Source organism: Acanthamoeba castellanii (assembly GCF_000313135.1).
Source record: "Acanthamoeba castellanii str. Neff unplaced genomic scaffold scf7180000084707, whole genome shotgun sequence".
In the NCBI taxonomy this organism is placed as follows: Eukaryota; Discosea; order Longamoebia; family Acanthamoebidae; genus Acanthamoeba; species Acanthamoeba castellanii.
In genome coordinates this window covers 100,792-124,932 of record NW_004457288.1, presented here as the reverse complement: position 1 = coordinate 124,932, position 24,141 = coordinate 100,792, and the positions used below count along the sequence as shown (strand labels likewise).

The 24,141-nt window shown below is 56.7% G+C and overlaps 10 protein-coding genes across 10 annotated transcripts in view; 5 read left to right on the top strand and 5 right to left on the bottom strand.

Moving 5' to 3' along the window:
- Positions 1 to 60: 60 nt before the first annotated feature.
- On the top strand, positions 61 to 1,484 carry ACA1_140800 (uncharacterized protein; the record flags this gene model as incomplete). The annotated part of the gene is made up of 5 exons (XM_004334129.1): positions 61 to 98; positions 231 to 333; positions 422 to 720; positions 866 to 1,241; positions 1,365 to 1,484. The coding sequence occupies 5 exons, from the start codon at positions 61 to 63 to the stop codon at positions 1,482 to 1,484; spliced, it is 936 nt and encodes a 311-aa protein (XP_004334177.1).
- Positions 1,485 to 1,595: 111 nt separating this feature from the next.
- On the bottom strand, positions 1,596 to 2,403 carry ACA1_140790 (GATA zinc finger domain containing protein; the record flags this gene model as incomplete). The annotated part of the gene is made up of 2 exons (XM_004334128.1): positions 1,596 to 1,776; positions 2,015 to 2,403. The coding sequence occupies 2 exons, from the start codon at positions 2,401 to 2,403 to the stop codon at positions 1,596 to 1,598; spliced, it is 570 nt and encodes a 189-aa protein (XP_004334176.1).
- A 628-nt stretch (positions 2,404 to 3,031) lies between these two features.
- On the bottom strand, positions 3,032 to 5,911 carry ACA1_140780 (zinc carboxypeptidase superfamily protein; the record flags this gene model as incomplete). Its single annotated transcript, XM_004334127.1, has 11 exons — positions 3,032 to 3,190; positions 3,273 to 3,532; positions 3,613 to 3,838; positions 3,916 to 4,047; positions 4,182 to 4,320; positions 4,405 to 4,572; positions 4,662 to 4,769; positions 4,868 to 4,965; positions 5,073 to 5,129; positions 5,214 to 5,309; positions 5,396 to 5,911. The coding sequence occupies 11 exons, from the start codon at positions 5,909 to 5,911 to the stop codon at positions 3,032 to 3,034; spliced, it is 1,959 nt and encodes a 652-aa protein (XP_004334175.1).
- Positions 5,912 to 7,043: 1,132 nt separating this feature from the next.
- Positions 7,044 to 9,798, bottom strand: ACA1_140770 (ATPase, AAA domain containing protein; the record flags this gene model as incomplete). The annotated part of the gene is made up of 14 exons (XM_004334126.1): positions 7,044 to 7,277; positions 7,352 to 7,433; positions 7,524 to 7,605; positions 7,709 to 7,795; positions 7,922 to 8,069; positions 8,140 to 8,246; positions 8,403 to 8,489; positions 8,567 to 8,663; positions 8,737 to 8,858; positions 8,966 to 9,090; positions 9,162 to 9,235; positions 9,330 to 9,442; positions 9,534 to 9,659; positions 9,774 to 9,798. The coding sequence occupies 14 exons, from the start codon at positions 9,796 to 9,798 to the stop codon at positions 7,044 to 7,046; spliced, it is 1,509 nt and encodes a 502-aa protein (XP_004334174.1).
- A 62-nt stretch (positions 9,799 to 9,860) lies between these two features.
- ACA1_140760 (uncharacterized protein) lies at positions 9,861 to 10,519 on the bottom strand (the record flags this gene model as incomplete). Its single annotated transcript, XM_004334125.1, has 2 exons — positions 9,861 to 10,049; positions 10,271 to 10,519. Coding segments are annotated over 2 exons (438 nt in total), but the record flags the coding sequence as incomplete, so codon positions are not given.
- Positions 10,520 to 11,363: 844 nt separating this feature from the next.
- On the bottom strand, positions 11,364 to 11,763 carry ACA1_140750 (HMG (high mobility group) box domain containing protein; the record flags this gene model as incomplete). Its single annotated transcript, XM_004334124.1, has 2 exons — positions 11,364 to 11,477; positions 11,560 to 11,763. The coding sequence occupies 2 exons, from the start codon at positions 11,761 to 11,763 to the stop codon at positions 11,364 to 11,366; spliced, it is 318 nt and encodes a 105-aa protein (XP_004334172.1).
- Positions 11,764 to 12,378: 615 nt separating this feature from the next.
- Positions 12,379 to 14,617, top strand: ACA1_140740 (GPI transamidase subunit PIGU; the record flags this gene model as incomplete). Its single annotated transcript, XM_004334123.1, has 8 exons — positions 12,379 to 12,523; positions 12,688 to 13,227; positions 13,296 to 13,406; positions 13,559 to 13,674; positions 13,764 to 13,921; positions 14,020 to 14,147; positions 14,223 to 14,365; positions 14,453 to 14,617. 8 exons carry the CDS (start codon positions 12,379 to 12,381, stop codon positions 14,615 to 14,617), a joined length of 1,506 nt encoding a protein of 501 aa, XP_004334171.1.
- Positions 14,618 to 14,732: 115 nt separating this feature from the next.
- Positions 14,733 to 18,896, top strand: ACA1_140730 (kelch repeat protein; the record flags this gene model as incomplete). Its single annotated transcript, XM_004334122.1, has 14 exons — positions 14,733 to 15,085; positions 15,175 to 15,233; positions 15,420 to 15,474; positions 15,579 to 15,670; positions 15,791 to 15,905; positions 15,990 to 16,042; positions 16,133 to 16,247; positions 16,331 to 16,394; positions 16,476 to 16,599; positions 16,709 to 16,855; positions 16,929 to 17,009; positions 17,118 to 17,225; positions 17,285 to 18,249; positions 18,276 to 18,896. The coding sequence occupies 14 exons, from the start codon at positions 14,733 to 14,735 to the stop codon at positions 18,894 to 18,896; spliced, it is 2,952 nt and encodes a 983-aa protein (XP_004334170.1).
- A 753-nt stretch (positions 18,897 to 19,649) lies between these two features.
- ACA1_140720 (GATA zinc finger domain containing protein) lies at positions 19,650 to 20,600 on the top strand (the record flags this gene model as incomplete). Its single annotated transcript, XM_004334121.1, has 3 exons — positions 19,650 to 19,715; positions 19,800 to 20,203; positions 20,405 to 20,600. 3 exons carry the CDS (start codon positions 19,650 to 19,652, stop codon positions 20,598 to 20,600), a joined length of 666 nt encoding a protein of 221 aa, XP_004334169.1.
- A 572-nt stretch (positions 20,601 to 21,172) lies between these two features.
- Positions 21,173 to 24,141, top strand: part of ACA1_140610 (Poly(ADPribose) polymerase catalytic domain containing protein) — a gene marked incomplete at both ends in the record, with an annotated part of 7,330 nt that continues 4,361 nt past the window's right edge. Inside the window, 12 exons of the mRNA XM_004334120.1 lie at positions 21,173 to 21,204; positions 21,318 to 21,486; positions 21,608 to 21,716; positions 21,851 to 21,936; positions 22,017 to 22,110; positions 22,270 to 22,430; positions 22,491 to 22,602; positions 22,708 to 22,809; positions 22,873 to 23,513; positions 23,660 to 23,717; positions 23,791 to 23,885; positions 23,982 to 24,047. Coding sequence (XP_004334168.1) covers positions 21,173 to 21,204; positions 21,318 to 21,486; positions 21,608 to 21,716; positions 21,851 to 21,936; positions 22,017 to 22,110; positions 22,270 to 22,430; positions 22,491 to 22,602; positions 22,708 to 22,809; positions 22,873 to 23,513; positions 23,660 to 23,717; positions 23,791 to 23,885; positions 23,982 to 24,047 — 1,725 coding nt within the window. The remainder of the gene's footprint in view (positions 21,205 to 21,317; positions 21,487 to 21,607; positions 21,717 to 21,850; positions 21,937 to 22,016; positions 22,111 to 22,269; positions 22,431 to 22,490; positions 22,603 to 22,707; positions 22,810 to 22,872; positions 23,514 to 23,659; positions 23,718 to 23,790; positions 23,886 to 23,981; positions 24,048 to 24,141) is intronic.

The window sequence follows — 24,141 nt, the reverse complement described above, 5'->3', positions numbered from 1 at the left end:
TTAATATTATTCATAGCGATACACGACCGGACCGCAAGCTGAGCCGAGAGCTGTTGGACTATGGCCTTCTGGGCGAGGGCGTTGTCGACCTCTCCCAGGTGCGCTGCGCACACCACCGCACACGCATCACCGCACACACGACCACACGACACACACAACAGGCAACTTTTACATTTATCTGACGCTACACCGTTGGGGGCGTCATCATCGATCAGGTGTGGATCGTGAAGACGCACTTTTCCAGAGCGATTCGGGTACAAGCGGTACAAGGTGAAGAAGATCATTCTCCTCGTCCGCAACCCCTTCGACACGCTCGACTCCTACTTTAACATGGTACCGCTCGCAATCGCCACCTTAAGCAGGAGCAATTGCCACCTTAAGGATCACCACCACCTTAACCGTCGTGGCAATGTTAACGCAGGTGCTGACGTCATCGCACACGAAGAGCCTGGACGAGAGCGAGTACGAGCGGCTGCAGCGCGAGTGGGACCAGCTGGTGCGACGCGAGATTCAGGTGTGGACCAAGTTCTACGAGTACTACCTCTTCGTGGCGCGCAGCAGCGGCGTACCGCTCAAGGTGGTGCGCTACGAGGACCTCATGACCCGCCGGTGGCACACCATGCGGGGCCTCATCTGCTTCCTCTACGACCTCAAGTCGCTCAAGGGCACCGTCTACGACGAGCGCATCCAAGCCCTCGCCACCCACGAACTCACACAAAGGTGCGATTGTGTGTGTCGTGTGTGTCGTGTGTGTCGTGTGTGTCGTGTGTGTCGTGTGTGTCGTGTGTGTCGTGTGTGTCGTGTGTGTCGGTGTGTCGTCGTGTGTCGTCGTGTGTCGTCGTATGCTAAGGGTGTGTATGTGCAGTCATCAGGCGTACAAGCCGAGGAAGGGCAAGGTGGACCACTCGCTGGCGCACTTCTCCGAGGAGCAGAAGTCGTTCATCTTGAAGCTCACGCGCGATGTGCTCTGCTACTTTGGCTACTCCAAATACCTGGACCTCCTCCGCGCGCCCTCGCCCTCGCCGTCGCCGTCGCCAGCGGCCGTGGGCGGCAGCGAACCGACGGTCGCTCCGGACCTAACGCAAAAGAACGAAAGCGGAGGCAAAAGCGAAAGCGAAAGCGAAGACCCAGAGCGAAAGGAGAAGAGGCGGACGGAAAAGGAGGAGATCGTGGCGTACATCCTCAAGAACTACCAGGACAGCCGAATCTATCTCACGCCTGGCCTTCTCCACGTCAACTTTGTACGACCTCGCATCTTCAATTATTTCTTATTTCTTTTTGCTTATTCATTGAAATTTGCTTTTTATTGTATTTATTTTATTTATATTTATATTTGGCTAACGTGAAGCCATCATCACGCGCAGGGTTTGCCGCTGCGGGAGGTGAGTCCGACGGATCCGTTCGGGCGTGGCATGAGTTGGAAGAAGGAGGTGCTTGCGCTCAAGCCCGTCGCCCTCGAGCAGCCCACGAACAACGAACAATAAAAGTTGCCTGGCAACGTTGATGACAAAGCTGATGGTTTGTTGTGGCTTGTTGTGGCTTGTTGTGTACATTGGAAACAACTGTTACATGATGAGTGATGTGTTGGGTGTTGTTCAGTTGAGAAGGAAGTGAACGCTTGCTCGGGGCGGGGGCGACGATTGCGGGGGCGACGCCGCGGTCACGGGTGACTCATCACCCGCCACCGTTGGTGGTGTGTGAGACGGTGAGGCCTGCAGCCGCGCTCGGTCGAGCTTGACCTGCCTAGCGTATCTAATGCCGCAAGCGTTGCACAATCTGCAGAAAGAGGTGGGAGGAATGTCAGTCGACTACACGACACGATCAGTTTTACCGGCGGGCAGTTACATTACCGCCGAAAAATAGAAAATGAACATAGATGGTAAAAAAATACCCGCTGCTCATTGGTTAACCATGAACCATGAAAAAGGAAAGAAAGAAGGTAGAAATTTATCAAAAATGCTTGTAATTTCTGCTGGAACCGCAAGGTTGAGGTGGGGGGGGGGCCGTAGCGTACGTGGAGGGACCGGAGGGACCGGTGCGCCATTGGCTGGTGAAGCGGGTCCCGCAGTGCTGACACGCCCTGTCGAACATGCGCTTCGTTCGTCGCCTCGGCGGCACCCCGCCAGCCGACGGACATGGTTGCTGCAGGGATGCTGCCGAGTCCACGTTGGCCGCCGTCTGCTTGAGCATCGGCCTCTTCTTGAGAGGCACCGTCATGTGGTGGCTGCTCGATGTGGTAGTAATGGGCAGCTGCTGGAATGGCTGGAATGGCAGGCCGTGCAGCTGGAGCACCCTCTGGCGTAGGAGGTGCGTGTTGGCCTCGAGCAAGCCCTGCTCGCCCCTGGTCAGCTCGCCCTGCGCATGCTTCTTCTGGGTCAGCCTGCTCACCGCATTCGCGAACATCGACACCTGCGCGAGCAGCTGACCACCATGATCGGCTGCGGTGGTGGTGGTCGTGGTCGTGGTTGTGGTGCTTGTGTTGAACATCGGTGGGCTTGGCTTGAGGTTGTGATGGCGCTGGTCCGAGGGGAAGAATGAACTCTCTGGCCCTGGCGCTTCTAAAATAGTGAAAAAAGTGCCACCGGTACTGTTCGCCCATTCGCCCAGCCAGATCGGTCCAACATCGGTCGGAACTGGGCTGCTACCTGGCGTGGCCTGAAAAGAGCCAAGAATGTGGTCTTCAAATAGGAAGCAGGCCCTACTTGGCAAGTGGAACACCTCCCCCTTAACCCAACGCTTAGCAGCAGTTGGCACCTCTGCCATGCATGTGGAGATGCCGCAGAGATGTTGCTGACCTGAACTCACCTCCACCGCGTCACTGGGGGAGCACCACTATCACCACTGGCAGCCCTGGGAGGCAGCAATGATCATCTTTGACCACTTTGTGCAGCCTCTCGGTTACCTTAAGGAGGCGATTGGTGACTTTTATCTTTATAAAGTTCGTTTTTGTTTCAAATAAATAAAATGAAAAATGCTTGTTTGTACATTGGTGTGAAGGGGGGGGGTGAAGAGTATGTGTAGAAAGTGTGGACTATCGTTCCGTAAGGGACCGGTCGTCCACCGCCACTTCATCGTCGTCATCGGGGGTGTTGTCGCCGTTGTCCTCTTCGTCATCGCTGAGCAGCGAAAATCGGCGGTTGGTCTCCACGCCCACCAGCTCCACTTCGTCCTGGAACGGCCGCCCCGTAAACTGTGTTGTGTTGTTGACGTCAAGCTTCGTCGCACGCACTGCACCGCACGACACGCACCGCACACATGACACACACGAGTACCTTGAGGCGGTGCCAGATGTGGCCGCATTTGATGCTGGCCGCGATCTTCTTCTTGTACTTGAAGGCGCCGTAGACCACGAGCGAGAGGACGACCGACAGGGCGGTGAAGATGGCCAGCGACAGCAGGATCAGCTGCGTCGGGTCCTCCTCGCTGTGCTGCTTGTCCGGAATCGGCGTCGTACCACCGCCGCCGCCGCCGCCGCCCTTGTCCGGCACCAGCGGCTGCGACCCGTCGTCCTTGATCCACACCGTCAAATTCACTGCAGCGAGCCAAACCAGTCAGACACGCGTGCGCACACACCGCACGCACGACCGCACGCACGCACGACCGCACACGTACGGTGGGTGACTTGGCCGGTCTGGACGTGGATGTCCTGCACGGCGGAGCGCTTGCCGTTGGCGTAGGCCCAGACCTGGTAGTGGCCCGGCATGAGGAGGCGGTAGTAGTCGCCGTGGTCCTCGTCCGAGTAGACTGTGATGTTGGGCAGGCCCACCACCCGCACCGTGGCCCGGATCGGCCGCCCCACCACGTCGTGCACGAAGCCGCGCACGCCCAGCTTGTGCACCTGCGCGCAAGACAAAAGTCAGGCGTGTGCGGTCGTGTGCGGTGCGTGCGATTGCGCGTGTGCGGTGTGTGCGTTACCTGTTCCATGTAGGTGAGGAGGGCCTCCTGGTTTTCGGTCCAGTAGCGCTCGAGTTGGCTGTCGAGCGGACACTTCTCGTCGCCCAGCTCCAGCGTCAGATCGCAGTCGCCGTGCCACGCGTAGTTCCAATCCTGCATCCCTCCATACAGCAAATACCACTGTACACGACACGACACGCACGGCGCGGCACGACACACACGGCACGACACGCGCGTGTTGGTCATACAAGAAAAGGCAAGTGGATGAAACTGGAGGCAACGCGTACATGCGCGCCATTGGTGATTCCGTTGGGGAATTCGATGGAGCTGTGCATGGTGGTATGCGAGTTGGCGTAGGTCGTCGCCAGGTGCCGGAACAGCTTGTCATCGGGCGCCGCAGAGTACCTCGGCATATCGTACTCGGACCTGCTCCCGCACACACACCATTAGTCACCACAACCGCACACGCCCCACCGCACACACAGCACACACCGCACACACGCACAGCACACGTGCCTGCCGTCGGCGTCCCAGGGGTAGTTGGCGACCAGGGAGCCGCCGTGCATGTTGGCCGACAGAACAAAGTCGTAGTCGTTGGACCACCGCATGATGGCCGCCGTCTCCGGCTGACGGCCCGACAGACTCCCCTTCGTGTCCCGGAATCGATCCGGAAAATCACTGCGCGTGCGGTGTGTGCGGTGAGCGCCTGTGTTGTGTGTGTGTCGTGTGTGTCGTGTGTGTGTCGCGGCATGGGGGTATGGGGGTACCGGTTGAGGTCGACACCGCGGGCGTTACCGCGGATGCCGAGCTCGAAGCCGTCGGGGTTCATGCTGGGCATGATGAATATGCGCGTGTTGTCCACCAAATCGATCACCCTAAACACACGAAAGAGCCAACGCGTGAACAACACACACACACACACACACACACACACAACACACAGTCGTGTGATGGGAGGAGGAGGAGGAGGTACCGCGTGTTGTTGTTCCGGTACTCGTCGGTGAGGTGCACGATGAGCCTGATCAGTATCTCGCGACCCACAGTCTCGTCGCCGTGCATGTTGCCGATGTACTGTGGTTGTCGACAGCAATCAGACACAGGTCCAAGATATACATGTATAAATTTATCTGTATTTATATAGATATATTGTATCAAAAACTATATATATATTACTGTACCTTGATGTCGGGTTCGCCAGGCTCGTTGTTGCCTACATTGTCGGAGATCTCCATCACCTGCTCGCGCGTAGGGGGGGGGCAAAAAGTGAGTCGCGCTGCACACATTAATGTGGCGGCGGCGGCGGCGGCGGGCGCGCGTACCCAGAGGTGCCGGTCGTTGAGAGATCGTCCGATGCTGCGGAGCTTGGCGATATCGGGATTCCGTTCCCCAATCGACTTCAGCAAATCCGTCATCTCCTGCAGCCGCGTGTAAGCGTCGTGCGTGTCGTGTCGTTGGTCGTGTCGTGTCGTGTCGTTGGTCGTGTCGTGTCGTGAAGCCTAACCTGGTAGTCGTGGTAGAGTCCCATCGACGAATTGTCGCTCTTCCGCAGTTCCCTGCGCGAGGCGCACAGCGAGTGGTCGCTCGCGAGCTGCACCAGCAGCTGCTGCTCCGCCGACAGCTTCTCCTCTTCCGGCTGCTGCTGCATGAGCTGCTGCTGCTGCTGCTGATCGTACTCCTCCACCACCCCGTACACGTCGTCCACCTGCTGACGCGACACCCCATCGACGTCCACCATCGTCGTCGTCGTCGCCGTCGGCAAAGTCGATATTTCGACCGCCGTCGCCGTCGCCGCCGTCGCAACCGCAGCGGCCTGGGCGGCGGCCGCGCGCTGTCGCTCCTTTTCCTCGCGCTCCCGGCGCTCCTTCTGGAGCTGCTCCTTCTGCCGCTTCATGGCGAGGATGGAGTTGAGCACCGACTTGGAGGTGCGGATCTGCTGAATCTCGAAGGGGATGACGAACGCCGGGCCGGAGATGACGTTCAGTATCTGCGCGTCCCACACGTAGGCCTCGAAGATCATCACGGCCGGCCGCTTGCCGTTGGTGTTGTCGTTGGTGCGTTGGCGTTGGCGTTGGCTGGTGAGGCTGAGGTGGAGGTGGCGATGTCGGTGCGTCGGCCGGTGTTGCTGAAGAGCGGGGCGCGTGGGACGAAGTAGTTGCGCGAGAAGGACATCTTTTTGGAGGTGACGAGCGGCCCGAGCGCCTTGTAGAGCTCTTGCTTGTCGTCCTGTGGCGGTGTGTCGGCCCCGATCGCGCGCACATAAATGAATGATGATATGTAACAACAGTATATGTTATATAAGATATATATTTCTAGGCACGTGCGCAGGAAGAAGTGGGTGAAGTTCACTGTTGATGATATTTGTTTTAAGATATAAAATAAAAATAATAAGTATCGGGGCAATCATGCGATGGGACCTCTGATTGATTGGTACGTAAATATTTACATATTAATATTTACATATTAATATGTTATAAAGAGAAGGCGCATCGTACCTCGGAGTAGGTCATGAAATTGATGATGGCTTCGAAGGGCGGGTCGATGACCTCTCGTTCATCGCTCGAGAGGAGAAAGGAGATGAGAAGGAAGACAAGGTAGAGAAAGATTGTGAAAAATGCTGATGCCTGTAGGAATCGCCTCGTCTCTCGTGATCGTGCCGTCTTCAGCAGACGCCTCAGCCGAACCGCGAAAGCATAGCCCAGGTGCTGAGCCTTGCCTGCAGGTCTCATCATTTTCGGTTCCGCATGTACTGACGAAGAAAATGAAATCGATTGTTCTGATGATGGAAATTCGGATCCACCGAATTACGCAATGGCAGGCTCGCAGATGAGCTCAGGCACAGCCTGATCCAATCAAGAACGGTGAAGAGAAGATTCGACGAGAGCAGCCCCGGGCAGTTTGCGCACACCACAAGAGCGTGTCGTTTATATCCTCGCCCAATTCGGTGCTTTGTCGTCGGGGTTTTGGTAATGCGCTTGATCCACCTGTTGCTTTGGGCCTGTCGTATTGGTCACACCTTCGGGTAAAACAATAAAGGGCGAAGTCCGAAAGAAGCCCATTGGTTGTGTTTTTTACCTTTGTCACCGATCGATAACGCTGTTATTATTCTTTTTCTTATGACTCTTCCACCGCGCATTGTTTTTTTTTACACTTTACTCCGCGGCTTGCGCCTGCCGTCGCTCCTCGCGCTCTCGGCGCCTTCGCGCCCTTTCCTCGCGCTCGCGCTCCACACGGTCCAGCTCCTCCTCCTCTTCCTCCTCGCGCCGCCGGCGGGCCGCCTGCTCCCTGCGCCGCTCGGCCTCCTCCTCCTTGTCCACCTGCTCCTGCAGCGCCGACACGCTGCCGGCGGCCCGCAGGGGATCCTTCTTGTGCGCCATAAAGTAGCCCTGCGCCACTCACCAGTGAGTGTCGTGTGGGGTGTGGTGTGCGGTGTGTGTCGTGTCGTGTGCGATGTGGCTACCTGGAGCATGGCCATGCTGACCTTGCCCTCGCCCACCTGTTGGGCAAACTGTCGGGCCAGCGCTTCCTCGCCCGGGTAGAACCTGAGGTTCACACCGCACACACGGGCCTTCACCAACAGCTCTGTGGGGGATTGTACTGTCGCTGTGGGGAGGGGCGCAAACGGTACGTACCGCAGGAACATGCGCTCGACCTGTAGCATGGAGGCCAGCCCGAAGTGGACCACCTTGTCCACGCGTCCCGGACGTATCAGCGCTGTTGGCGTGTGCGTGTGCGCATCGTGTCGTGTATCGTGTGTCGCGTCGCGTGTCGCGTGAGCCGGAAGGCCATTAAACTGGGAAGTCAGATGGGACCATACCAGGGTCCAGGTGCTCCATGTGGTTGGTGGTCATCACGAAAAGGCGGCCCTCCTGCGAGGCAATGCCATCAATGGCGTTCAACAACCCTGGGTTACAAAAAGACAGTGAGTTACACACTACGCACACTACGCACGACACACAATGACACACGACACAATGACACACGGTGGCGCGCACACAATGACACACGACACAATGACACACGAATATACCAGAAAAGGTGACTGTTCTGGGTCGGCCGAATAGGTCCTCGTAGGCGCTCTTCCCCTCCGACTTCTTGCTGGACCTGTCCTGGTTGAGGAAAGCCACGTCGACGTCCTCCAGAAGGATGATCGAATTCTGGGGCGCCTCGACCAGCCACTGCATGCCGGCATCAGCCGGTCGGTCGGTCAGTTCGTCAACGTGTTATGGCCCACCATAATCGACGCACCATGTTCAAGGAGGAGTCGTTGAGGTTCTTTTCGCTGAGATTGAGCACGCACACGGAGAAGCCCAACTTGGCGGCCATCGCCGCCACGAAGGACGTCTTGCCGCAACCTGCGATTGTTTGCACCAACACATGTTAAGAAGTATATTCAACAATCTTCTGACAGCCTCGATGACGATGATAATGATGGTAATGATGGTCATATGATGGTCATGACGCTGGTGATGACAGTGATAGTGAAGATAATGAATGATGGTGATTATTACCTGGCTTGCCGTGAAACAGGTAGGCCCTGCGATAGGGAATGCCGAGGGTCGTGTACCAATCGGCGCTCGTCAGGAACTCCTTGGCGTCTGGGGGAACCAAGCAATCGCATTCGTGTTAGTGTGCATCTGGCTGCGGGCTGGGCTAGAAGTCATCATGGGCTTACCCTGGAGCAACTCCTCTGCCACGTCCGAGTCGAGAATGACCGACTCGACGGAGCGCTCGGGTTTGGTAATGGCCCGCTTCCATCCCCCGAAGCTGGCCTACAATTGCATAACACACAATGCAGCATATGTTAATCACCATGAGACATGATTCGGTGGGGGAGAAGCGTACGTCAACGTTATAGATCACCGTACAGCCCTGGTCGTTGCTGCGCGAAGCCTCCATGGCGCTTTTGACCAGCGAGTCGATCGGCTCGAGGGAGCGGCCCAGCGTGGACAGCACCAGCACTCCGCCTGTGCGTCATGGTGAGACGGGTCGTGTGAGCGCGTATGTGTCGTGTTGTGTCGTATCGTTTGTCGTGTCGTGTGCGGTGGCGGTGGCGGTGCGCCTTTCTACACACCTGGCTCCACTTGTGTCTGGCCATTCATGTTGGTGACGTGTTCGGGCTGACTCCTTCTGGTCTTGGTGACCCAGATCAAGCTCCCGCGCCACCACAGCAAATGAAGGCCCTGCCCGGGCAGGTACCTGGGCATGCACACATCAGGCCCGGTCACTACCGTGTAGGCACCACGACACTATGACAAGCTTGCCCGTACTTGAGCTGAGGCGGCGACTTGGACACGACCTCGAGCTTTTGTTGGCGACGAAATCGCTGCATGGGACCCAGGCTCTGATGGACCACCAAACTGTGACCACACACACACACAACACACACAGGCAACGCACGTGTGGTGTTAGCACGACACGACACGCGACGCACACACCGACAAGAGGAAGAGCATATGCCTGTAGTTGTGAGAGGCGAAGGAACTCTTGGGTTGTTGGGCGAGCCATTGGAGAATCCAATCGAATGCCTCTTCGCGCTGGGTCACTTCAACTGGGAGAAGAGGGGAGCGCAATGGCGGAGTGAATGGTGTGTCGTGGTGCGTGGTGTGCGCAAGGCGGCCATGCGAGGAACGATGGACTACCGGAGACCACGACTTTCTGCGTGAGGTAGTCGGCGATGAGCGCAGCACCCGTGCGCACGTGCGCAAAGAGCCACCCAAGCAGCAGCACCGCCAACCCCCCGGCCACCACCTGGCTCTGGAGCAGTCCTGCACCACCTTTATAAAAATAAGTATAAAAATAAAAATGAACTTGATTTTGTTAAAAACATGAATCCGGAAGGCCAACTTGAGAAAGCCATGACCAGTGAATGGGCTCGATACCAAGCGCGTTGGCTAACCACTCCATCGTGGTGCGGTGGTTGCGCTGCTTGTCGAAGGAAGTTTTGCACAAAGGAAACTGATTTTTCTTTATTTTTCTTTTTCCTTTAGTTGAGGAGGAAGTGAACGCTGGAGCGAAAGGGAGACGAAAGAGGTGCTCGCGGCGACTGTGGCTTCTCTTCGTCCGAGGAGGGCTGTGGTGAGTCCATCGGGCTCACCTGTCGCTTTTGGCCGAGCTTCGTCTGGCGCGCGTACCGGATCCCACATGCGTTGCACAACCTGGGCGCGTGTGGAGCGGTGTCGTTTTTTTAACAAAGGCGGTTAGGGTGTGCGGGTCGCCGATAGGTCGCAGCCCAAACCCAGAAATGGTGCTGGGAGCCACAAATGGTAACAGAAAACTCGTCGACAACAGCCCAAGAACTTGACATGTGTGACGAGAATGGAGGAATGTGGAACAAAGCTGCGCGGACGGTCATGGAGGAGAGGGTGAGGGGGTGTACGTGGAGGGACCCGAGGGACCGGTGCGCCATTGGCTTGTGAAGTGGGTCCCGCAGTTGCCGCACGCCCTGTCGGAGAACATGCGCTTCGTTCTTCGCCTCTGCGGTGATGTTGGGGTGGTGGTCGACGAAGGGACGTCGCCACTGGCGCTGGGCATGTTCTTGATGTCGCTGGGCAGGTGGCGAACGCCGCCGGGCTTGTTGGCCTTGAGGCCAGGTTGAGGTTGTTGATGGTTTTGGTAGAGGAATTGTGCTGGGCAGGGCAGGAGTTGAGGATGAGAATGATGATGAGAATGACGGGGCTGTTGTTGTTGGCTCCAATCGAGTTGATGGAAGGGCGGCCGAAGCATCAGGCGAGGAAGTAAGAAGGTGGCGTTGGTGGTGAAGGGACAATGATCAAATGGTGATGGTGATGTGTTGTGGAGCATGAAGAATGAAAGTAAGAATGTGTTATGAGGTGGTCTTGGCGTGTGTCAAGCTTGGCGATGAACCACGTGACAACACGGCGGTAAAACTCATCCCCTGTTCAGCGAGCACTCCAATTCCACCACATGTTCCAGCAGCCAGGGATCTGGAGTCACTGCCGGGCCAACCTGTGGTCGGACAGAAACTTAAGAAAACCAAATACCTCTAAGCAGCTCCAAAGAAGGCAAGTGCAGCACCTGGCCTAAACCCACTCAAGACCAAGGAGTATCTTTCATCAGCCATCCAGGAAAGTCTGTCATCGTCCTGTCACTTGCAACCAGGTGGCAGGTGTGGCTGCAGCAGAGAACTCGCAGATTTTGAACTTGTCATCACTAGTTGAAGTTGAGCTCATTGGGTGCTGTCACACCCATCGAGTCCCGCACACTAAGTTCGGCCTGGTAGAACGAGGGCTAAGCCAGTCACTACAGCTGGCTTGCTTGGTCATCACAGTTTATTGAGGTTGGTCGGGGGTTGTGCACGCCTCAGACGGCAAGGATCGCGTTCAGCCCGCCCGGTTGCGGCCCTCACTCAGAACGCGTTGGCGTTGACGGCAGCCCCGGCGCGGTTCCAAGTTCGCTCGAGTGGGTGTGAGCCAGCACTTTGAGTGCCAGCTCTTCGCTTGGTGTTGGTGTTAGTGCTGTATGGGAGTGGGCTCGGTGTGGGTCATCCTCTGGAGGCGAGCGTTGTAGTACGCCCACTCGCGGTCGAAACGCTGCTGGTCAGCTTCGGCCTGCTCCTCATATCTCTGCGCCCACGAGAGATATTAAAAACAATAAACAATTAATATCAAGGGGCGAGGGCTAAGCGGGGGGGGGCGAGGCAAGCACCTTCTTGGTAGTGGCGTCGAGTCGACGCCAGCCGAGGGCGAGCAAAGCGCTGAGCTCTGTGCCACCAACCCAGGGGTTGGCCGTGCGGTAGTGGTCTTCGTTGTCCTTCCGCCAAAGGTGGAAGGCCGTCATTGCCTTCACCGGTTGCGGCAACACTGCCGGGCTCGTCGTAGCCGTTGCGGCGGGGAGCTGGTCGTGGTTCATTCTTCCCTGCGTTGTGTTGCAGCGTTGGTGACGTGTTGGCTCTTAGCTTGAATGCTGCCCGACACCACAACGTGGAGGCGAGTTGCACGCCGACACCACAACGTGGAATTGTGTAAGAAAGCGAGAGTGCGAATGTTCTTCACCAGCGGCGTAGTTAGTTTCGTTCTTTTTATTTATTTTAGGAGTTGTTGAATGTCGCTCCTCAACGGGTCCGGGTGCGGGCAGGTTGCGAGTGCACACGGATCTTGAGAAGAGCATGATGGTATACTGTCCCGAATCATCCGCGCTTCCTGGGGATGAACCCTCGGCAAGGAGAAATTGAACAGATGTAACTTTCGATAACTTGACTTGGTCGCTCGCCGGCGTTTTATTTCCTTCGCGCCGCCAACTATTGTGGTTCGCTCGCTCACACCTTCTCCCTTTGAATGCACTCCTTCTCTTTCATCACCTTTCTCAGACGTCAACAGCTGTGAGGGAGGGCCTCGTGGGTCGCTGTGGGCCTTAGGAGTGCCCTTATGACAATAAAAGCGACTAATTTAAAAAACATTAATGACGAAAAAGGGTTTCGTAAACAGTTTGAAGAACGAAAGAAGGAAGGAGATCTGTGTGCGCAGGATGGGACGAAGGGGCCTCAACGTGGTGGTGTGGGGCTCGGCCTTTGCGCTGGGCGTGCGCTGCCTGCTCTTCGCCTGGGAGGGTCTGCCAGAGCTCCTCTCCACTCGCATCGAGCTTGTCACCCCTGTCACCTCCTACAACAGACGTTCGTGCCCCCCCCCCTCCAAGTCAAATCCTCATCAAATTCGCTACCTGAACGCTTTATTTTTCTTTTTTGTGTTATTTTTTTGAGCTAAAAGCTTTTTTATTTTATATTGTTATTTATATTTATTTATTTTGATTGATTGATTGGATTTCACACGGGTGCAGTGAAAGAGGGCCTCTACTTGGTGGAGTCGGGGCTGTCACCCTACGCCGGCGATGCCTACCACCAGGCACCGCTGTTGCTGTGGTTCTTCTCGTTCTTCTTCTCCTCGTCGATGCCGCAGCCCAGCGGCGAGGCGCTCACCGCCGCCGCGGCCTACCTGCCTACCATCTCGCACTACGCCACGCCGGCCCTCTTCATCTTCACCGACTTCTTCATCGCCTTCCTCCTCATGTTCCTCTCCCAGAACTACCTCGCCCACCCCACCTTCACCGCCTCCTCCTCCGCCTCCTCCTCAAACGCACCCTCACCTTCATCGCCGTCGTCTTCGTCTACGTCTTCTTCATCGTCGCCCACGACATCATCTCCATCGGCGTCGGTGGTCGCGGCCAACTTCAATTCGTCAACGTCGCCGCCGCTGACGGGCGAGATCGTGTTCTGCGTGTATCTGACCAACCCGTGGACGATTCTCACCTGCGTGGCCCAGTCCACCATCGTGTTCAACAATCTCGCCGTCGTTCTATGCCTCTACGCCGCCGTCAAGGGTTCCGCTCCCGCACGCGCGCGCCCTTTGCCCTTGCGGGGGACTAACGGCTAGGCTTGTGAAATGCAGGGAATGTTTGGCTGGCGACGCTGTGCCTGGCGCTGGGCACGTACCTGTCGCTGTATCCGGCTCTGCTGATCTTCCCGCTCGTCGCCATCTTCCACACCTACTACAAGCAACGTAGCAGACCCAAGGCATGGACCCTCCACTTCACGCACGCACGCACACGCACCACCGCACACGCACGCACGCACGCACCACTGCACATACTCGTCCGCACACACGTGCAAACGCACGCAATCGCACACGCACACGTGATAACATGGGATGAGCTGTGCAGAGTGCGTGGGTGGTGGGATTCGCGGTTGTGGCGTGCTATGCCGTGTGGCTCTCCGCCCTGTTCTATCTCTCGTTCCTCCAGCTGGGTTCGTGGGGCTGGCTCAAGGAGGTACTCAGTGCCAGTTTTTAATCTCAATTAATATTTTTATTCTTTTAAAAAAATCAACTGTTGCGTTCGTGGCTTTGGCTCGTCTGCAGGTGTACGGGTTCATCTTCTTCGCGCCGGACCTGACGCCCAACATCGGCCTCTTTTGGTACTACTTCACCGAGGCGTTCATGCACTTCCGCCCGTTCTTCATCTTCGTCTTCCAGTACCACCCGGTCATCTACGTACTGCCGCTCACCGTCAGATTCAGGTCCCCCCCCACACTCTTCATACGCACCACCGCACACGCATCGCCGCACACGCACACGTGCATAACTCACATTTTTGAAACCTTTTTGTTTATGACAGACGCCACGGGGTTTTCCTGTTTTGGATCTTCATGGGCCTCATCGGCATGCTCAAGTCCTATCCTTGCATCGGTGACATGGCCCCCTACATCAGCCTTCTGCCCCTCTTCCACGTCCTAAACCTCGCGCGTACGTCGCCACTCACCTCGACGCCGCCCCACTCCTTCGCAAGCATTCATTCATTCATTCATTCACACCTTACAGAAAACAAGCGCAGCGTCTTCATCTGCCTCGGCTTCGTGTACCTCAACGTGGTGGGACCCATCATGTGGCATCTGTGGATCAACCAGGGAACCGGCAACGCCAACTTCTTCTACGCCATGACCCTCATCTTCTTCCTCTTCCAGGTACCCCATTTTCTTTGGCTCTTGGCACCGCCATCATAGCTTTGTGATTCTGACTGTGTGGGGTGGGCCGTAATTCTCTGCTGGCAGGGCTGGCTGGTGCGAGACTGTCTGACCTCGGCCTCAGTCTTGGACGACCTCATGACACAAGAGGAGAAGCAAAAGACCAAGAAGGCCCAGGCCCAGACTACTCCTACGCTCCCGACGCCCGAAACCGCTGCTTCGTCCACAGCCAAGGCAATCAAAGTGGACTGAAGCGGGAGACACACAACACGCAAGAGTGAAAATGTTCATTTTCTTTTATTTGTTATATTTTTGGATTTATTTGAATCTTTTGTCTGTTTTTCCCTCAATTTACACAATCCAAAGGATGGACACCTCATCAAGTGGGCGAGGGGTGAGGAACGTCGTGCGGACGCCCTCGCCACAACAACAGCAAGGCTTGAAGGGTCGAGTGAGCAGCCGAACCAGCCCCACTGCGGCTGGTGGCGGCCGCAGCACACCCACCGCTACGAGCTCATCTGCAGCGAAGAAGGGAGGCGCCCTTGCGCCGCCAGCTGCGACGGGGCGTCGTTCGCCTGCCTCCTCCGTATCGCCCACCGCTGCTGCCTCATATGGCGCTAAAAATCTCCAGACATCGACACATTCTCAATCGCTCAAGCCCTCTTCGAGGACGCCCCCTCAAATTCAAAAATCAGGACAACACAAGCTCACTCCCTCACGGTACCCACCTCTCACTCAAACTGGCTCTTCAGAATTCAGTGTAACATTGATCTTGATTTTACCTTCAGCTGACCATGCATGTGTGACAGGTCGCCAGCAACAGTCCCGTCGTTAGTCTCGCCTTCTTCTTCCTCCTCTTCCAAAAAATGTACGTAACAGCCACACACGGCTATGCTCGGCAATGCCGGTGTGGTCTCAGTGCAAGAGTCACGCGGGTGTACTGGGACCCGAGCCAGCGTCTGTTTGGGCTGCTGCAATGATGACCGAGACGAGGAGAAAGCTGATGTCCGGCTCGCGAACTTGACACACCTGACCGTTGCTCCAACCCGTGCAGACCTCTTCGGATGGAACAACGCCCTGCAGGGCCAGATGCGGCCCCAGTCACGCAGGTAACACCCGGCCATGTTTGCCATGGGCATCAGGCATCGAACATGCGAACTTGATGTCGCATGATTGCTCATCTCCAGCTTGGCGGGTTATCTCTACGCCTCAGAGGGCACTCGTGCGTGAGATATGACAACTTCATGATCGTCTACGGCGGCTACAGAGGTCGGCCCCTGTCAGACATGTGGGTGCTTGATACAGGTAAAAACAAAAAACAAAAACAAGATGGCCATGTGACAGTAAAATGCCGCATATTTGGCATTGGCTGACAGAAACTTACCATTTGGCCGACACTGCGCGTACACGCACCTGTTCCTGCAGTCTCTGTGCGATGGTCGCGCTTTCAGACGCCGACGAGCGCCCACGGTGGCAAGCATCCCGGTCAGCGCACCGGCCATGCGTCCGTCATCATAGGAGACAAGATGTGGTTGTTTGGGTAATGCTACGCACGACGCGTCGATGTTGCTGGTGGTCTGGTTACATGCGCCGCGAACCGTGTTAACATTATTGTCGTTGGCAGTGGCGAGACAGAAAACCACAAATGCGTGAACGACCTCTGGGTCTTCGATCTCGGTATGCACGCATCTCCTGCCTGCGCTGTTGTGCAGTGGTGTATGTGTGTGTTGCTTGTTCCCAGCGCTGAGAAAGGAATTCCTCGTGCAGGCTTGAAGAAGTGGGAAGAGATCATCACAGCGGGCAGCTTGCCCTCTCCCCGCTACGGCCACACGGCAGTGGCCTTTGGCACTTCGATTCTGCTGTTCGGTGGCGCTGACCGCTCGTACGGCGAACACTCGCACCACCTTACATTCTCGCGCGGCCGCTCTTTGAAAGAGTTCGCGGCTAAAGCTTCCTTTTTCTCAGATCCGAGTGCTTTCATGACCTGTGGTGCTTCGACACGACCAACTACAGTTGGACTCGCATAAGTGTATGCATACCTTTGTGTTCTTCTGATGGAACCTCGTCGTCGTTTGGTTCCACTCACTTTTCGTTGTGAATTCATCCACAGACTGAGCCCAAGCCATCGCCACGGCATGGCCACACAATGACGACGGTGTCGTCATCCAAGATCCTTGTCTTCGGTGGCTATGGCCCTGGCGGACGCCTCAACGACATCTGGCAACTCGACCCCTGTACGACACCCCTTTCGCGTGTCTGTGGTTTCCAGCATTAGGGCTGATACTCTGTGTCGCACACACACACACACACACGACACACGCACGCTGATGACCGGAATTCCAGTCACGCTTCAGTGGTCGCCGTTCGAGGTTGTAGGGGAGGTGCCGGCGCGTAGGGCCTACCACTCCGCCGTGGCCATGCGCTTCAAGCTGCTGGTGTTCGGCGGCCAGGGCGCCGCTTCCATGGGCGACCTGTGGCAATTCTCTCCCGGTACTTCCCCGCCCTGACGCTGTTTTTGTGTGTGGCCCGACTTTGACACAGGCTCGTTGTGCGTGTCCTGCAGGGAGTGCGACCTGGACGAAGTTGAATTCCTCGCGGTCGACAGATAAGGTGTCCATCATGGAGAACGTGGTGGGACCTGCCGGTACGCTATGTTATGCGTAACATGTTTCTCATTTATTTATTATTTATTATTTATTGTGATTCTTATTGTGATTATTAACTTTACTTCTTCGGTGATCGATCGTCACAGGACGCTATGGTCACAGCGGCGAGGTCTTCGGTAGTGACAAGATGTTCATTTTTGGTGGCGTTGGCGACGCCTCGGTCTATCGCGACGACCTCTGGTTCCTCTACGTCGGTACGACACCGCACGCCACACTTGCACGACGTTGTTTGACTGACTACGCGTATGTATAGATTTGTCGCTCCCGGAGCCGCTGGAGATGGAGATGCACGGCGCGTCGGCCGGGCTGGACATCTCGCTACCGCCCATCGACTCCTTCTCCCTCCCCTCGTCCATCCCGCACCTCGACGACTCGTCGCACACCCTCGCGACCACCACTCACAATAACAGTGGCCACGACAGCGTCGCTGTCGCTCGACGAAAACGTGAGAACGACGACGACCACCAGAATGCCACCGACAGCGCTGAAGATTTCTACGCCAGCAACGGCACGACAACCAATTATGACAACGGCGGTGAGAGCTTCTCCAACATCGAGCCGGCCACGGAACTGGACGACGGCGGTGTGTCGGCGGCCATGGATTCCATGGCCGATCTGCAGGGCATGCGCGACGAGCTGGCAATGCAGCTCGACAAGGTGTCGACCGACTCGCGCCGCTTCCTGCTCGACGAGACCCGCCGCACGCGCGCGCTGGCCACCCACACGCGGCGGCACCTGTGGGACACATTCACGGCCGGGCTCAACATCGTGGGCTTCCAGCCGACCCCCGACGACGCCGATGACGACCCGCTGACCGATGGTGACGTCACGCGCCTGCTCAAGGAGGCCCGCATTCTGGTTGACGACGACAAGGAGCTCAACGAGAACGACGTCATTCTCACCTCCTACTACGCCGCCTCGTTCGAGAAGAAGCTCAAGCGGTTCGACCTGCGGCTGCGCGAAGTCGAGCGGCGCGTCGTCGAGCAGGAGCGCGAGATCGAGCGGCAGCGGGCCGTCACCGACAGCCGCACCGAGGAGGTGGTGGCCTACTTCGAGGCCAAGCTCGAGCACGAGGTCAAGGCCGCCGAGGCCCGTACGCTCGACGCGCTCGCCGAGCACCGGCGGCTGATCGACGAGGCCGCGGCCCGGCAGAGCGAGCAGTTCATGCGCGAGCTCGCCGAGCTGCGGTCCAGCGTCCACCACGTCGTGGCCGACAACGTCAAGAAGGAAACGAGAAAGAAAAGGAAAAGGAAAAGGTACAACACGCCGACGACTACGACGGCAAGGAGGAGGAGCGGGAGGAGCGGGTGAAGAGGGTTGAGGCCGAGGTGGTGGCGCTGGCCGGCGAGCTCGAGCGGATGCGGGCGCGGTGGGACGAGGCCGAGGCCGAGCGCGACGACGAGGAAGAAGCACGGCTGGCCGAGTTCGAGGTCAACCTCCAGCGCACCATGGAGGGCGCCAATGCGCTGGGCTCCCTCATGGCCGAGTACTTCCACCAGAACGACGACAACGCCGGCGACCAGGTCTCCGCCGACGCTGCCGCTGACGACGCCGACGCCGAGGGCAGTGGTGCCCAGAGGGCGGAAGAAGAGGAGAGGGGAGAGGTGAGCGAGACCAACGCAGAAGATGAAGATCAAAGCAACGTTGAGCGAGGAGAGGTGATGGCTGACGCCGGGGACAACGTGAACGTTGATGAAAAGGAGGAGGACGAGGAGAACGAGGACGTTAATGAGGACAACGACGATGATAAAGGAGACAACGACGGTCAGAATCACGGGGGAGAGCAACAAGATGACGATGGCGGTGAAGAAGAATCAGCGACCATCGAAGAGGAAGAGCGAGAGACGGACAACCACTCACTCTGAAGCGAACAACAACCAACACGTGTGTAGCTCATGAGCGCAAGTTGACCAACCGTCGCACATGGGTTGCACGTCAGACCCCAAATAGGAAGGTCCTAAGGAACACGACGTGGGTAATGGAGGGCCGCCATCACCAGTATGTCAGCTATGTCAGGGAACCAAGAAATTCGCGGATATTTGAAGGATTGATCTTAGATTCGTTCTGAGTGGTAGAAATAACTGCTTGGCATTGTTTGGTGCGAGGCAGCCACGGCCGAAAAGGTGACCCTGGGGCTGCGCGGTGCCCCGCGGGCCTGACTAGAATGCGGGGACCCGAAAGGTATGATGACACCTGGTGCGCTCACATTGTGAGGTGATGCGAGTCGGCTGCAACTCTGCGGCATCTCCATCAGGCCTGCTTGATGGCTGCTGTCGCCACTGTCACAGTTCATGGCCAGAGGTTGCGGCGGGGGCGGGGTGTTCCTCTTACCCCTTTAGGGGTCCTGTTTGCGCGCGACCAATTCCAGCCTGCGCCATCGATTGGCCGTTGCCTCAACGGACAGTCCGCACCATCTCAGCCAGCTACCCCCAGTTCCGTCGCCCTGCTCGAGCGATCTGAAGTGGCGCGTGGGGGCCGAATGGCAGACCATGCCACAAGGTTTTTAAGCTCAGCGCCAAGTGCTGTCTGCCAGTTTCTAACCAGAGCAGAGACCACACCGCTAGCGCCACCTCACGAAGTTGCTCGACACGACCACCTGCACCACCAGCAAGCGGACGATGAACACAGCTCGACCCACCACCACCTTCACCCCGCCCGACCAACGCGCCCAGCTGCTCGAGCAGGTACATCATCGCCTTCACCACATTCACCTTCCAAATGGTGACACCAAATAATCAACTCGGCCACTGCACTTGTTTGTTTGTCAGGTGTCTTTGTTTGCCAACGGGGTGCGTCGGCTGAGCAACAAGATGAATAGTCAAGGCGGCCTGTCGAAGAGCGAAGAGGGCCTTCTGGACACCCACATGCACCTGCTTCGGCAGAAGGTGTACCAGCTGCACGGGCCGATGGTCTTCATTCCTCAGCCACCCCAACGTCATCATCAACAACAACAACAACAACCTCAGCATCACCTCCATCTACAGCAGTCGCTGATGACCCAGCCTATCAACCGTCACATTGCGCCCTGCAGCGACAGCCCACCAACAACGGCACCACGACCAGCATCGCCGCAGAGGCGACGAACCAAGCGCATGTTTACAGACAGGGCGTGCCATCACTGCGAGACCCGCTTCACCAGCCAATGGCGTACTGGTCCCTCCGGTCCCTCCACGTACGTTACGCAGCCCCTCAACCTGAGCGCTCAGTCCTCTTTCGAGGTTTCCTTGTTCGCTTTTTCTCGCGTTCGTTTTCGCTTTTTGCCGAGCCTTTTCCCTTTTTGCATTTCCAATTTCCTTTTTCATTCTGGAACGTTGTGGTTGGCCACTTTTATAAAGCCTGCCGACTAACTCCCTGTTACGTTCTGAACGAGCAGGCTGTGCAACGCGTGTGGAATCCGATACGCGCGACAGGTCAAGCTCGACCGAGCGCGACGGTCCTCGTCGCCTGCCGCCGCCTCATCACCGATCGCCGAGGCATCGCCCCTTCTGTCCACCGGCGCCACTTCTCCACAGAGCCAGCCTGATTCTCCGCCGCTTGCTCGAGCAAGCGTCCACTTCCTTCTCAACTGAGTTCCCTTCGCCTCGGCCCTCAGCTCTCTTCCACTACTCACATGTAGATACCCATATCCTGCACTGTGCTTGACCTCGCCCCGAATCTCGGCTTTGTACTATCCACCACTCAACAAAACAAGAAGACCAAAGAACACTCGTTCGTTTGTTGCTTTGTTTGCGAATTTTGAATTTCGAAATGATTTCAAAATGCAAAACTGACTATGCGAAAATGAACAGAACGCACCCGTGCCCGACGTTACTGCGCAGACTTCGGGGAAGCGCTTTTTTGTATTTAAAAAAATAAACTAATAAAAATAGTCATTTTACACCACCACTGCACCAAGTAGGCGATATGACGGAAGCTTTCGTGTATTGGCCAGATATCGAGGGCCTGCACCATGTCCTTCGAAACTTGAGTCGCGGCAGTGCTCCAGCGTCTGTACACCTTCCCCCCCCCTCTCTCTCCCTCTCATCCTAATTCCTCGCTTTACTTGCGTGTGGATCTGTTTATTTCTATTTTTTAAATTAAATTAATATAATTTCAGAGGGGACAGGTGGGCTACAAGGGCAAAATAAACTCCATGGCTGCAATGGTGCCATCACCATCTCTGCGGACTCCACCGTGCGCGTGCAGAGTCGTAACAGGTCCGTTCCGCCACTTCTTCTTCTTCACGCGTTTTTTGTTTCTACTCGCTACACGGCTCGCACTGAGATGTGAGTTGGCCCGTCGTCCAGGTTCATCGACGAGGAGAACAAGGGCCTGGCCAAGTGGGCCAAAGACAACGCCGGCTACTTCGCATCGCTGTGGCCTCGCGCGCAGTCCTACCTGCGGCGCGACTTTGGGGCGTCGGCCACGTCGCTCTCCGTCTTCGGCGAGTGGTGCGGACCCGGCGTGCAGAAAGGAGTAACGTCTCCGTCTCTCTCAACACTACCATAGCGTACGAATGCTGACCCTATTCGTGCGTGTCGTGCGTGTCGTGTGTCGTGTTGTTGGGTGTGTGTCGTGTCGTGTCGTGTCGTCACAGAGTGAGGTGGCGATCGGTAAGCTGGACAAGTGCATTTTTGCCGTGTTCTCGCTGTACATCGACAACTACCTGATGATTGAGCCCGATGACATCAAGACTCTCCTTGGTGGTACTGTTTCGTGTCGTGCGTGTGTCACATATCGCGTGAGTGTGTGTCGTGTCGTGTGTCATGTGTGTCATGTGTGTCACGTGCGGCGTGTGTCGTCTGCGCCGTAGGCTAAACTTACTGAATGATCGGCGCAGCCTATAGCCTGCCCGACGGCATGCACGTCATCCCGTGGGGATTCGACCACATGCGCCTCCACCTGGGCGACGAGCAGCTGCTTGAGGTACCCTGGAGGTCTCTCCCGCATGCAACTGACGGACCGTTCACACAGCAGCCCCCCCTTGTGTGTACCCGCCGGTGCAGGGCCAACTGCCCAAGATCAACGCCATCGTGGCCGAGGTGGACAGGTTCGACCCTTGGGTCTTCCAGGAGTTCAACATCCGAGGACCCGGTGAAGGTACACTCTCACACGACACGACACACACGACACACACGACACACACGACACACACGACACACACGACACACACGACACACACGACACACACGACACACACGACACACACGACACACACGACACACACGACACACACTCACGCGGTGTGTGTCATGCAAGGTGTGGTGTGGTATCCGGTCGATCTGGCCGATAGGAAGGTGGGCTCCTTCAAGGACGTGCTGAGCGTGGAGATCTTCTCGGCCTACGCCTTCAAGACCAAGGGCAAGACGCACCAGATGGTGAAGAAGAAAGACGCCGGAGGTAACGCCACAACCAACGAGGTATGCAATCAACATCACAATCATCATCACGATCATCATTGACTGTTCTCCTTCGACAAGGCGGTCAGCATTCATGTTGACGTGGTTGACTCGGAGGAGGAGCTCGCCGAGCTCTTCCTGAGCGAGGCTCGATACGAGCAAGCCCTGCAGGAAGTCTCAAGCCAGAGTGGAGGTACTCTCCCTTTGTTCTTCATTTAGTTTTTAACACGTGTTTATTTATTTTTATTCATTTATTTTTAATTATTTAATTATTTGACGTACTTTGGCGAATCGACAGACGGGCGGCAGCACACCACGATCGAGGCCATTGCGCAGTGGATGGTCAAGGACGTGCGCAAGGAAGCCCAGGCCGAGTTCGAATCCGCCTCCAGGCCCCTGCGTTGGTAAGCTCATGCATGTGCCGCGTGTGTGTCGTGTGCTGTGCGGTCGCGCGAGTAACCAGGACGGCGAACGTATTATGGTCGACTGGGCAGGGAGACGGTGGACAGAGCGGTGACCAAGAAGGTGGAACAGTGGGCCAAGTCCTCCGAGAATGGGCCGAGAGTCAAGGCCGTCATGAAGGAGCTCAAGGCCAACCAAGCCAGCAAATATTCATCATCATCATCTTCATCTTCATCATCATCGTCTTCAACTTCCTTCAAGTGGTTCGACCAAGAGGACTCGTCTTCTTCTTTATCATCATCGTCATCGTTCTCTTCGTCGTCGTCATCATCATCGTCAGCCCCGTCGGACCTGTTTGCCGGCCTGGTCTTCTCGTTCTCGGAGCACTTTGCGTTCAAGCGCAAGTCCGAGCTGACCGACCAGATCAAGCGGCACGGCGGCACGATCAGCTACATGCTCAACGACCGCTGCACGCACCTGGTAGCCACGCCGAAGGAGGTGGCCGACAACCTCTCGGGTAAGATCCGCCAGGCCCGCAAGTACGTCGAGGAGGGCAAGAAGCTGGCGGCGCGGGCCGGCGGCGACGATGTCTTCCACGTGATCGCCGGCGAGTGGATCGACGAGTGCCTGCGCCAGGGCGTCCGCGTCAAGGAGTACCCGGCCTTCGACCTTCTCGCCCAGCTACGGCTCGGCGCCTCCAAGGTATGCACACTGCAGTGGAATGTTACGCATTCCAAAGAGTGGGATTCTAAGAATGCGCACACGACACGACACGACACGACACGACACGACACGACACGACACGACACGACACGACACGACACGACACGACACGACACGACACACAGGCGCAGGACGCAACAGAAGGAGAAGAAGACCAAACGTCGGTGACCACGGAGCGAAAGAGTACGCACTGGCTCACCGGGAGTTGGGTGGGGTTCGCACCGGTGCTTATTTATGATCCACACCATCATCGCAGAGATTCCCCAGGCGTCGGTGTGGAGCTATGGGGGCAAGGTGGAGCCCTATTTCCCGGCGTCCAACTACGACCTCCTCCGGATGGACGTCCTCCACGTACGTCAGCAGGCGCCTCTCTTTTCTCATCGCGCCCGATCGACGCCAATCGACTTTCGTTGGAGTTTGAGCTGACATGTCGGCGTTGGCGTGTAGTGCATGGACATCAAGGACAACCACAACAAATTCTACAGCATGGAGCTGCATATGTCCAACGAATATGTGTCGCCTGACAACCCCGGGTGCGCTAATACCATATACTCATACTCATATATTTATATACACTACATGTTCATATTCTTACCTTTTTTAATTA